Below are 13,636 nucleotides of genomic sequence, written 5' to 3' on the forward strand. Positions count from 1 at the left end.
TAATGAGTGGCCAGCTCTCAGGGGTGGCAGGAATGACGTATGAGGAGAGATTGGGTTGATTGGGCTTGTACTCGCTGGAGTTTAGAAGAATGAGAGGGGATCTCATTGAAACTTATAAAATTCTGACAGGACTGGACAGACTAGATGCTGGAAGGATGTTCCCGATGGTCGGGGAGTCCAGAACCAGGGGTCACAGCCTAAGGATAAGGGGTAGGCCATTTAGGACAGAAATGAGGAGGAATTTCTTCACCCAGAGAGTGGTGAACCTGTGGAATTCTCTACCACAGAAGGCAGTAGAGGCCAATACATTAAATATATTCAAGAAGGAGTTGGATATATTTCTTAAGGCTAAAGGGATCAAGGGGTATGGGGAGAAAGCAGGGACAGGGTACTGAATTTGGATGATCAGCCATGATCGCATTGAATGGCGGAGCAGGCTCGAGGGGCCGAATGGCCTACTCCTGCTCCTATCTTCTATGTTTCTATGTTTCATATCATTTTGGTCTCGTAATTTCAGCAATTTTACTTTATTCCCTGAACTCAATTCTGTGGAGAATGTTTCCAGCAAAAAAAACTGAAGCAATTGAAAATATCCATAATAAATGTGCTGTTAAATGGAGTGAGGAAGAAATGAGAAATACCAATAATCTTTGTCATCGTTCAATGTGTGAAGATTTGGAGAGATTTTTTTTCTTTGTGTTGTCAAATAGTTATTGACAAAACTTGCATGTCTGTGTGTACTTTTCCTTACATTTGGGCTGTTAATGCGGTTTGCATTGGAATTTTGATTATTTTAACTCACTTGTCAGATTGCTTCATACCACAGATTGCCACTTGATGAAAAGCTTTACCAAAGAAACTTAGAAGCTGCATTAGTCCTATCAGTACAAGAGCCAACCAGTGAAGGTGAGAACTTTCTTTTTAACCAGGTAGAAGTTTTCAATGTATTTAGTAAATAACAGAATTATCCCAGTTGAATTGTTATCTTCTATTTTTGCATCCTATTTTACCAACATAATGAATAAAACATTTTATTATGTTTATTGTGTAATTGGGCTGAAACATAAAATAATTTTCCACACCATTAAAAATCTCTATTTAGTACATGTATTTTAAAGGTTACTAACACATTTATAGGTGGATTGAGACTTCCCACCTCTTTTTATGTAAAGAATAATTTGTGACTTGGGCACTCATAAGTTGTATGGGCTCACTCCCTCTTTAGGGTGATGAGTGGGTTCAGTGAGTTATTTTCAAGGATGTACAATTCAACAAAAAGTTGATCCTTTGTTTTTCTTCTGGCTAAAATCTGTCATCGCTCAGTCAAAGGTGTTATTCTAGGCTAGTACCAATAACTAACAAGTCTGGTGCTCTATAACAAAGCCATGGAGGCACCCTTAGTGTCTGGAGAGAGCACTATACTAAGGTGACATCTGTTTGTAGTAGGGGCCCATCTGCATGGGGGTTGGAAAAGCTGGTGAACAGAAGTGTACAGATAGAAACCAGTCCAATGGAAAGAAGTGGACTTCACCCTGTGTTGCCTAGCAAATGGTAGGGCAGCAGATGTAAGTTTTTATTCATGCCAAATTCCTAAAGTTGCTTTAGGCAAGTGGAGGGAATTGCAATGGTCTTGAAGTACAATGCCAGAAATCACCAACTAGTCTTGGATCTTCACTTCTGAGGCTGCTGAATGAGGAATCTGTTTGAGGCACGTACAGTGTTTAGAACATGGTTATTGTTTCTGCCCACAAAAATGGGGATCATAATGATTCTGAAAAGTACTGAGGAATCTGGTGGCTATCAATGGTTCTCAAGATGCTGTTTTGGGTTATCTCATTACATGTCTGAGGCCTTCTGGAGACCTGCAGAGAAAGCAGAAAGGAACAGGCTGGATTTTGCTTTCATAAGAAATGTGTAGGATAGATCGTGGCTTTATATGATCTTGCAGAATGTTGTAAGGCTTAGGGGAATCCCACTTACACTGTTTTAATCGATTTCATAGGGCTTTCAACCCAGTTTGCCTAGATTACAATAGTGACTACACTTCCAAAAAAAACGTAATTGGCTGTGAAGTGCTTTGGGACAGGTGCTATATAAGTGCAAGTTTTTGGTGCCTCGTGTGATCCCCATAAAGAAGCCGGAAGCTGTGGGAGTACATGCCATATTCGATCTGTATAGAGGTGCATAAGAAACTTTCTGAATCTACCTCTCGCATAGAAGGAGTGAGCCAAGGTTGTACAGTGTCGCCAATTCTATTTGATGTTTTTATCAATAATGTGGTAGATGGCATCGGTGTTGGACTTGTGTCTGTCTGATGCCCAGGCATTTCTGTTATCATTTGCAAAAAAGTGTCATAATATTATTGTGTTGCTGACCGCCTCATCTGGAATCCAATACCCTCTTGAACATTTGGCTAACCATTGGGATAGTCAAGTGCGGTGTTATTGGCTTTGCACAGTTCAAAAGGGCATCTAGATGGTATTGATTGGAAGATTCAAGGGGCATCGTTCCCCACTGTTGATTCACCTGGGGATTCTGGTGAATGCCAACTTCATCCTGGACACAGTTCTCCAGGACTGTGCTGAGAAGAGCTGAAGGAAGGGCTCTTTGGTCTTTCTCATTTCCTTTCAATGACTGCAAAATCCAAATGCAGTTTAACCTTGAGGTGTAAAGGACATGTGTCCAAACAATTCTCTCATGTTTCAAGGCTTCCTCTAGCCCATGTGCAAAACCAGGAACCAAGCTGTGAGGTGGCAAAAGGGTGACGTGGCTGCAGGAAGGGAAGGCTCCAGCTTGCACCAGCCTGCCACTAAGTACTTTGGAGGAGGAGTCAGCATCAAGGCAGGCACACCTCTTTGCCAAAGCTCCTCATGTCAACACCTGAATGAAGAGATGGTGATGAAATTAAGCTTGTTCCATGGCACCAGACTTGGTATCAGCCTGTACGTCAGAAGGTCATGGGTGCAAGCCCAACTCTAGGACATAGGCGGACGGTTTACTGCAGTACTGAGGGACTGCTGCACTGTCTTAGGTGCTTCGGATGAGACGTTAAACTGAGGAGCCCCGCCTGCCCTCTTGGGAAGACGTAAATGATCCCATGGCACTATTTGAAGAAGAACAGGGGAGTGTTCTCGGTGCCCTGGCCAGCATTTATCCCTCAACCAGCATCACTAAAAAGCAGATTACAGGAAACTTTGTGGTATCCGGGACCGGCGTGTTGCCGGTTTATCAAAAATTCCGGATGACTGAGCGGGTTATCTACCCAGGCTATTTTTAACAAAGAAAAATTTTAAAAATCAAGAAATCTGCAGTATACAGTAATTGGGTACTCACCTACAGAATGTTGTGTTAAATGGATGGTGAAAGATGCTTGATTAAGTACAGTAATGCCAGTTGATGGTAATCCATAACTCTTTAATTACTTAACAGTAAAACAAAACTTATAAACGACTGTACAGTAAAACAAAACTTATAAACGACTGTACAGTAAAACAAAACTTATAAACGACTGTACAGTAAAACAAAACTTATAAACGACTTTACAGTAAAACAAAACTTATAAACGACTTTACAGTAAAACAAAACTTATAAACGACTTTACAGTAAAACAAAACTTATAAACGACTTTACAGTAAAACAAAACTTATAAACGACTTTACAGTAAAACAAAACTTATAAACAACTTTAACAGTAAAACAAAACTTATAAACGACTGTACAGTACTGTACGGTGGTTGACTGTACACTTATTCCAAGCCAACTGGTTCATCAGGAATATCCATGCCAGCTGGGTCATCAGGATCATGCACTTCAACAGATTCTTCAGGCACTTCCACTGCTCCAACTCTTTTGGAAGCTTTCTTAAACATGTCCCAGATGTCTGCTTGCTTAGTGGACTCTTGCCTTCTTTGTAGAAAGGTGGAATGCAGAATATGGAGGTGCATAACTTCTTGGGCAGAATAGCAAGAATGGCTTTCAGCAAATTTAAGTAATGAAACAAAATCTTCTGCAGCTTTAGCCCAAGAAATCTTGTTCTCTTCAGAAATCTCATCCTCTTCAGTTTCCATCACACTTTCCTTTTTCTTTGGATTCAAAACATTCTCCATTATTTCATCATCACTTAGCATATGCACAACAGCAACTTCTCTATCTGCATCAACCCACTGCTCAATATCACGTTCACTGAGGTGACGTAGAGGGTTTGCTGGGCCTACATTTTTCACCATGCCAGCCATTTCCATTACTGTGGTCCTCCTCAGACGAAGATTGAACCCATGAAATTCCTCCTCCTGAAGAAGAACCTTCAGCAAACATTATAGAAGGCCACAATTTGCACCAGGCTTGTCTCAAAGTGTGACCTTTCACCAAGTTCCAGGAACATGCATCTTTAAGATTGTATTCCTTTTGAAATGCGTGAATACCTGTATTGTCATCTTGGCTTATCAGTTTACGTAGGAAGCCTTTCTTGTAACGACACTTGAGATTTTGGACGACGCCCTGGTCCATGGGTTGTATGAGAGAAGTTACATTTGGTGGCAAATAAATGGTGAAAATATTTCCAGAAACCAACTCGGATTCATGCGGATGGGCTCTACAATTATCAAGCAATAAAATGCATTTGCTATCTTCAGGTTTCCCTATTCTACGGAAATATTCCCTCACAGATGGAACAAAAATATGATGGAACCAATTTGAAAAGATTTCCTTATCCATCCAAGCATTTCTTTGAGCTTTGTACTCAACAGGTAAGTGCCTCACATTCTTAAATGCACGGGGATTTTTATACTTCCCAATGACGAGAAGTTTAACCCGGTGTGATCCAGCAGCGTTCGCACATGTTAGCATGGTTACACGATCTTTATTTTTCTTGTAACCTGAAGCATTAGCCTCACTAGCCCCAGCAAGTGTTGATTCTGGCAAAAACCTCCAAAATAAGCCAGTTTCATCGGCATTGTATATCTGTGCTGGCGACAAATCATGTTGCTGCACACTCCGATTGAAATAATCGCAGTATTCTTCTGCGGCGTCGTGATCAGCTGATTTCTTCTCCCCGGAAATATCGAGTCGTCGTATCCCGTGCCGTACCTTGAAGCACGTTAGCCATCCATCAGAGAAAGCACACTCGTCAGTGAGCTCCATCTTTGCGTAGAAATCCTTCGCTTTTTCGATTAGCATGGGTCCGGAAATCGTAACACCCTCTGAATGCTTAAGAGAAAACCACTCATAAAGCACGGTATCCAGCTCTTCACGCTTAGGCTTACGAAGCGTACGCCGTTTCTCTACACTCTTAGATGTCTCCGAGCTTGAATAAAACTTGAGCAGCTTATCCTTCTGCGATTTGATGTCGTAGATTGTTGACGAACCGATTTTGAATTCATTCATAATGTTGATACGCTTCTCTCCCCTTTCTAGTCGTTGGCATATATCGATTTTCTGTTTAAAAGTTAACACCACTCTCTTCCTTTTGGTTGGACCAACTTTTGGGATTTCCATAACGCAATCCAATGAGTTCCAACAGCGTGGGAGACACACAGTACTGGAACCCCGAAAAATGGCGGATCAGAAGAGGCTACCGGCAGCGTGGGAGAGTCAGACTCCTGATGCAGGGTTTTTGAGGTGTTCCGACTTCCGATAGCGCCAAGAGACCGAGTAGTGGTAGTTTGGAGAACTACCCCCACTGACTAACTCGGCCACCGCTGGAGACTCGGACTCGGCAATATTGCCGGTTATTGAGGTGTTGTTTTCGGAGCGAGAATTTTGCCGGTTAATAGAGGATTCCGGATATTTAGGTGCCGTTTAAACGAAAGTTTCCTGTATCTGGTTATCAGCATCACTGCTGTTGTGGGGCCCTGCTGTGTGTAAATTGGTTTCTGTATTTGCCTATATTACAACAGTGACTACAATTTAAAAGTATTTCTTTGGCTGTGAAGCTCTTTGGGATGTCCTGAAGTTGTGAAGGGCACTATATGAATGCAAGTTTTTTTTCTTTCTTTGGAACTGAATGTCTAACATCAAGGTGGTTGGCACAAGGCAAGCTGATTTCCTAGCTCCTTTGGCCATACCGAAGGCAGCTGCCTATCATACAGCTGAAAGGAAAACTCTGAGTCTGAGGTTGACAGCTGTTGGAAGGTGTTCGCTAGAGGCCAGGTCCGAGAACATGCATTTATATATCCAAGGTTGGATGCCTAGCATGATTAGGTTTCAGAGAGGCAAACAGTTGCTGCTAAAGCTTTGCATTTCTAACTGGTGGTATCACCTATCCATGGGGTTGGTCGATGGTCCTGGAGACTCTGGATGGGGGTTATACTGTAATTTGTGCTCTGATCTGTCCAGACACCTGAAATGCTACATCAAAATATGCCAATGGTATGCTCAAAAAATTATCCTGGTGGTTGCATGGGCCTCATATCTGTGGTTTGCTGCTGTCTGTAGCTGCTGCGAGTGTAATTGGCCATGGTTAACATAAGAGCCATCCTTGCATTCTACCAGGCCCCTCAAATAATCCTGGCACAATATAAGTACATTATGGGAGCTACCGAGGAAGGAGGCATTGATCCAGTGATCACAGATCAGTTGGACACCAAGAGTAGAATCTCTTTGTTCAAGTAGTCCACAGGATTATGAGCAGGGACACAAATGGCTAGGTAGGTAGAATTAGTCACTCCTTGTACTGATGGAAAGCCAGCAGTACAATAGAATTGTGAAACTCTCTCTCAATGCTGCTGCTGCTAATTGGAGAAAGTTATAAAGGCATTGGTGCTTCTGAATAAAGCATCAGCCACCTTATTGATGCATTTATGGGCAGTGAACTGGGTGATCGTTCGAATATTCTCAGCTCGAGCCTGGTGGAGCTTAAAAATCGAGAGCCTTAGTGATTCAGATTGCCAATGGCTGTGCCGCCTGGATTCCACATGTTTTGAGATCTTCATATGAGAGATGGCACAAAGGCATAGCTCAGTTTATTTGCCCTTTACTAAACCTGTTAAATATAACAGTTATTTACTGACTGTATGGCACTCATTAATTTATAACGGATGATGTAATTTTTAGATAAGTATCTCTTTGTCTAACAGGATTTTTAACCTTTATAGTGCTTCATCTGATTATAGTAATTGAAACACTTGGTGTGTTTGATTGTACCTGTGTATTAAAACATGTAGACATCAATTATATTCTGTTTGGTGGAACATTTATAGTATAAAGGACATCATGAAGTTTTTGCTCAGTTCTGAAAAGGGTAATAACTAGTGTCTGAATATAAATATCAACAAACCGTTGCAGCATCTAACCAATCTCCTTTTGGTAAAATTCCTTAAATTCAACTTTGAATCCTCTACAGTGTTAATCTACCCAAATAAGTTTAAATTCAACAAGTTTAAGTTAGATCTTTAAAGAATGATAAAAGAAGAGTTGACATGAAAATACGTTTCCTCCTGCATCTTATTAAATTTAAGTTTAGCATGGTTTAGAGATATGGGCTCATTTTCAACTTCTCCACCCGAGAGGTAACCAGGCAGGTATTCTGCTCGGCCCATTGTAGAACCCGCCCGATTTTCTGTTCCACTGAAATTAGTAGAATGAAAAATGGGTGGATGATCCGCTTCAGGTACTGACTTGGATAGAGAACTGGTTGGCAGACAGGAAGCAAAGAGTTGGAATAAACGGGTCTTTTTCCGAGTGGCAGGAAGTGACTAGTGGGGTACCGCAGGGATCGGTGCTAGTAACCCCAGCTATTCACAATATATATTAATGATGATCTAGACAAGGGAACTAGATGTAATATCTCCAAGTTTGCAGACGACACAAAGCTGGGTGGGCGTGTGTGCTGTGAGGAGGATGCCGAGAAACTCCAGTATGATTTGGACAGGTTGGGTGATTTGGCAGATGCAGTATAATGTGGATAAATGCGAGGTTATCCACTTTGGTGACAAAAACAGGAAGGCAGATTATTATCTGAACGGCAATAGATTGGGAGAAGGGGGAGTGCAACGAGACCTGGATGTCCTTGTGCACCAGTCGCTGAAGGTAAGCATGCAGGTGCAGCAGGCGGTTAAGAAGGCAAATGGTATGTTGGCCTTCGTAGCGAGAGGATTCGAGTACAGGAGCAAGGATGTCTTGCTGCAGTTGTACAGGGCCTTGGTGAGACCACACCTTGAGTATTGTGTGCAGTTTTGGTCGCCTTATCTGAGGAAGGATGTTCTTGCCAGGGAGGGAGTGTAGCGAAGATTCACCAGACTGATACCTGGGATGGCAGGAATGACGTATGGGGAGAGATTGGGTCGATTGGGCTTATACTCGCTGGAGTTTAGAAGAATGAGAGGGGATCTCATTGAAACTTACAAAATTCTAACAGGACTAGACAGACTAGATGCAGGAAGGATGTTCCCGATGGCGGGGAGTCCAGAACCAGGGGCCACAGTCTAAAGATAAGGGGTAAGCCATTTAGGACAGAGATGAGGAGGAATTTCTTCACCCAGAGAGTGGTGAACCTGTGGAATTCTCTACCACAGAAGGCAGTTGAGGCCAATTCATTAAATATATTCAAGAAGGAGTTAGATATATTTATTGAGGCTAAAGGGATCAAGGGATATGGGGAGAAGGCAGGGACAGGGTACTGTACTGAGTTTGGATGAGCAGCCATGATCGCATTAAATGGCGGAGCAGGCTCGAGGGGCCGAATGGCCTACTGCTCCTATCTTCTATGTTTCACCAGGTTACTGTCCAGATGGCGAAGTTGAAAATGACCCCCTTGCTTTTCAAAAGTTAAAGCAGTACCTGAAGCATAGACAGTGCTGTTTTTGTAGTCTAGGACTTCAATAGATAGTCATTGTAAATCTGGAAAGTAAAATTGATACTATATTTAATAAACAGCTAATGAATCAGCTAGAGAAGCTACAAATACGAATCCATCATTACACTCCAACTGCAGTGTGGATAGCGACTTTCTGGGTAAGTGAGACAATAAATTGAATCATCGCTGTGCCTCTTACTCATGCTGTTCATTTTTGCTTTCCCTTTCAATTGATTGTGAAAAGGGAGTTTCAGATGGCCAGTCAATTTTCATGAATTGTCTTAGAATTACAGTTACTAGCTGATAACTGAGTCACTTGTTCAGTGTGCAGTTGTGGGTATTTTATGTATTTTTTGTCTAACTCCTTTTTAATTTTTTCTAAGGTTTTTTTCTTTTTTAAAGAAAACAAATCATATGATTAAATTTATCAATTGAATTATCATTTGTGTCTTTTATTGCCTTCTTTAAAGGTTTTACTTGAAGGCCTCAGCCTCTACCAAAAGGTTGGACTTGGATTTGATTTTTTCCCCCAGAGCTATGACACTATGAGCTGAATTTGGAATGTACAGTCTGAGTATGTGCAGTGTATCTAATAGGATACAGCAGTACCCTTCAGTCGGCTGTACTGATGGAATATTTTTCTTGAGCTTCTAGCAGTTCTTAAGTGTTTTTTTAAATTATATAAAGAAAAGACAGACGGGGAATCAAAAAGAGTTAGAGAGAGAAAGAAGCAGAAGAGGGGAGACAGAGAAATAAAACAGCAACACAAAGACAACAGAGACAGGTAACATAGATCACATTCTTTGCTTTGTACAACACCATGAGAGATCGACTGGTGATTAAAAAAAAAACAACTCCTCTGGTCTGTCTATCCCATCTCTTAAATATCCATGCTGCTAACCTGGTTCCTTTGCTTATTCTAACACAGTGGGTCTCACATTTTCAGGCTGTGTGCCACCAATAAATTCTCAACCTCCTCCTACATAGCCTTTAGCTATGGATTCTGGTACCAATATATAGGACTCTGTCATGTTGTCTCAAGTTATATTATGTGCATATTAGGTAAACTCAAAACTAAAAAGGTCAAATGAAAGTACAGTATACTTGCTGAAACCTAATATCACTGGGCTGCATCACAAATTGCAGTAATTTTTAATCATCATAGACTACAGCTCAGCATTCAACACTATCATCCCCAACAAGCTGGCCACCAAACTCCACACTCTTGGCCTGAACACTTCCCTTTGCAACTGGACCCTGGACTTCCTAACTAACAGACCCCAGTCTGTCAAATTAGGTAACCACACCTCCCCCCCCCCCCCCCGACCCTGAACACAGGGGCCCCACAAAGTTGTGTGCTGAGCCCCCTCCTCTACTCCCTCTTCACCCACGACTGTGTGGCTGTTCATGGTTCCAACACCATCATCAAGTTTGCGGATGATACCACGGTGGTAGGCCAGATCACCAACAACGATGAGTCAGCCTACAGGGAGGAGGTCCAGCATCTCGTGAAGTGGTGCGCCGATAACAACCTGGCCCTTAACATCAAGAAAACCAAGGAAATCATTGTGGACTTCAGGAAGTCTAAAGGCGGAAGTCACACCCCCATCCACATCCATGGGGCTGTGGTGGAAAGGGTGGACAGCTTTAAGTTCCTCGGAGTCCATATCCCGGAAGACCTCTCCTGGTCCCTCAATACCTTCCCTTTGGTGAAGAAGGCCCAGCAGCGCCTATATTTCCTAAGGAGGCTGAAGGGATGTAACCTGTCACCCCTGATCCTCTCTAACTTTTACCGCTGCACAATAGAGAGTATCCTGACGAACTGTATCACAGTGTGGTATGGCAGCTGTAGCTCCTATGACCGGAAAGCTGCAGCGGGTAGTCAAAACTGCCCAACGCATTACCGGCACCCGGCTACCGACCATAGAGAACATCTACCAGAAACGCTGTTTACGGAGGTCACTGACCATCATCAAAGACCCTAACCACCCCAGCCACAGTTTGTTCGCCACCCTGCCATCTGGGAGACGCTACAGATGCATTCGCACCCGAACAACCAGATTTAGGAACAGCTTCTTTCCCAGGGCTGTCATCCTACTGAACTCTACAAATAAACTCTAAAGCCTGCACATCTGCCAATGCACTTTATTATGTTTATGTATTACAAGCCAAATGAATGTTGAATGTTAAATGTCTTAATCAAAATGTACACTCTCGGGAGCCGCAAGCCTACATTTCGTTGTACTGCACTTGTGCACTAACAATGACAATAAAGTTGATTATTATTATTATTCCCAATGATGGCATTAGCCTTTGCTTTCTATCTGTATTTTGTATTAAAAAAATTGTTCTAGGAATGTGGGCAATGGCGCACTTGTTGCCCATTCCTATTTGCCTATAGAAGGTGGTTGTGGGCCTTCTTGAATCGCTGTCTGTGTAATATGTAGATCAAATCATAGGAACAGGAACAGAGCAGGCCATTCAGCCCCTTGAGCCCGATCCGCCATTCAGTGAGGTCATGGCTGATCTGTATCCTAACTCCATCCACCCTTCTTGGCTCCATACCCCTTTATACCCATGGCTAGCAAAAATCTTATCAATCTCCGATTTAAAATTATTAATTGAGCTAGCATCTACTGCCATATGGGCATAGGAATTTATAATGGAAAAGGTGGCAGGAAGTGCATGCAAACATAAGATGCTTATATTACATAGATGCTATGTAATGTGTATGTTCTCAATTTTACCTTTTACCTCTTACCTTTTTTAAAGCTCAGGATGCAAAGTAGCATCAGAGGTAACATATACCAAGTTGGAGACTGATACCTGGTAATTTAGTAATAATGGGGAAGGTTGGAGCGTTGTGGGGTTTAGCGGCACTGTAGGTCCGGATTTAGTAGCACTGGAATTGGGGTGAGGATTTACGGTACAGGAAACTTTGTTATATCCGGCACCGACGGGACCGAGCTGTTGCCGATCTATCAAAACTGCCGGACATACCAGCGTTGATGTTGAAGCATACGGAGGTTTTCATCTCCGTATCTGACAACAAACACTGTTGCTTAGCAACAGCTTCAAACAGTCGGCCCGTACCTTGGAAGCGTCTCTGTAGCTTAGCAACAGCTTCAGAGAGACTTTCCAGAGCCTGACTGGTGGAAAAAAAAGCCACGAGAAGAAAAAAAACCTAACAAAACGGCTCCTGATTTCTGCCGGTAGATCGAGGTTTCCGGACATACAACCTCCGGATAAACCAAAGTCTCCTGTACTCTGGTATTGAGGTTTAGCTAGATTGAAAGGAAGAGGTCTGGCAGCATTACAGTGGGGGTCCTAGGTTTGATAGCAATCGGTCTATTGTTTGACTACACTGTAGAGGGGAAACTTACGGTTTGACAGAATGGGGGTAGAATGTGGGGTTTGAAAGGATGGGCGGAGGGTCCTTTAGTGTGGTAGCCCACAAGTAGAGGGAGAATTTGGAAGAAAATCTGGAGTGCTCAGACATTGAATTGAGAGTTTGATTTGTTCTTGTACAATAAATTCATGTTTTCAGGAACTAATAGTTATTATGCATGTGGCTGCTTAATTAAACATAAATTTAACTCTCAGTATATACATTGTTACCCTGTGGAAAAATTACTTCAAGACGGTTCATGTTTTGCATTGTTTTCATGTGGGTGGTGGTGCACATCTCCAGTAAATGAATTGTGTTCCAATTTTCCATTTGTTTGTGTGTGTCTCTGTCTCTCTCATTTCTCTTGCACTCTGTTCAATTCTTTCTTGGGTAAGAATTTAAATTCTTTCATGTGAAACTTAGGGGGTGACTTTCTCCATGAGAAGCTTTTGAGAGGCGGGACTCCCACTTGTCGGGTTTCAGTCCCGCCTCCATCAGCTTCTGGACAACCAGCGGGATTTTCCCCTGATTGACCTTGTTAAGCCCACCGGTGGGCTTAGCAGGCCAATTAGGGCGAAGCCGGTTGCAGAGCACGTCAACGTATCATCTGTCAAGAATTTTTGAAAGAAGAAATGTCATCGTTTGACAGCTCTGTGAAGCTGTCAAACACTGACAATCTGTGTAGTTTGATGAGTCGTTATGTTCCGGACTCATCAAACCTTTCTACTTTGCAGAAATCAGATGACTGTTGCATCAGAGGATGCAGCAGCCAATCTGTGATATCTACAATGGAAATGTCGGGGACTCCGACTCCACAGCGGCTGAAGGCTGCAGGAAGAAACAAAGGTAAGTTAACATTTTCTAACACTTTACACTCCCCTCACATACTTGCCACTCCACACTTGCACCCATCACTCACCTCTACAGCGCACTTTCAGACCCCTCCGACCCCTGCAGACCCACTGCTCGCCTCCTACACCCTGGCGGGGTTCCCCCAGGTCAGGAAGCCCGCACTTCAGGGCACAAAATGGGGTTAATCCTATTTTCTGCCTGTTAACTACCAAGGAGACGTGACCCGGCGTGGGATGGCTTCCCATCTCCTGGCAAGAAGGCACGGAGACGGGTTGGGCACCCGCCCCCAAATTCTGCCATTTTCCCGGCATACCCACCTCCTCGGGGCTGAGAAAATCGCCCCCTTGAGTTCAAAAAGTTTTTTCCAATTTGTTTTCAAACCGTGAGTAAAGATCCATTTGATTTTTCACTGAGAAAAACAAAATAACTCTTTAGGCTGCGATTTTGTAAATAGATGCGGGCTGGGAGCGGGTCAGGTGGTTTCCGGCTTCTAGTCCCCTCCCCCCCCAACTACATCCGGCCCATTGACGTGATTCTACGCTGATTGACGTTGTTAAGCCCGCATTACGGGCTTCCAGCCAATTAAGAGGAAGCCGGTCAGATGAC

General features: G+C 43.0%; 1 protein-coding gene across 2 annotated transcripts in view; it reads left to right on the forward strand.

The window, feature by feature from the left end:
* The window catches only part of rad51ap1 (RAD51 associated protein 1), an 84,039-nt gene that overhangs the window by 23,882 nt on the left and 46,521 nt on the right, over window positions 1-13,636 (forward strand). Inside the window, exons 4-5 of one of the 2 annotated variants that reach the window (XM_086010252.1) lie at window positions 827-906; window positions 8,871-8,948. In XM_086010252.1, coding sequence (XP_085866378.1) covers window positions 827-906; window positions 8,871-8,948 — 158 coding nt within the window. The remainder of the gene's footprint in view (window positions 1-826; window positions 907-8,870; window positions 8,949-13,636) is intronic. The other variant, XM_086010253.1, reaches the window with a different exon arrangement.

Source organism: Somniosus microcephalus, chromosome 17 (genome assembly GCF_052327205.1).
Source record: "Somniosus microcephalus isolate GS21.2 chromosome 17, FLI_Smic_1.0, whole genome shotgun sequence".
NCBI lineage: Eukaryota > Metazoa > Chordata > Chondrichthyes > Squaliformes > Somniosidae > Somniosus > Somniosus microcephalus.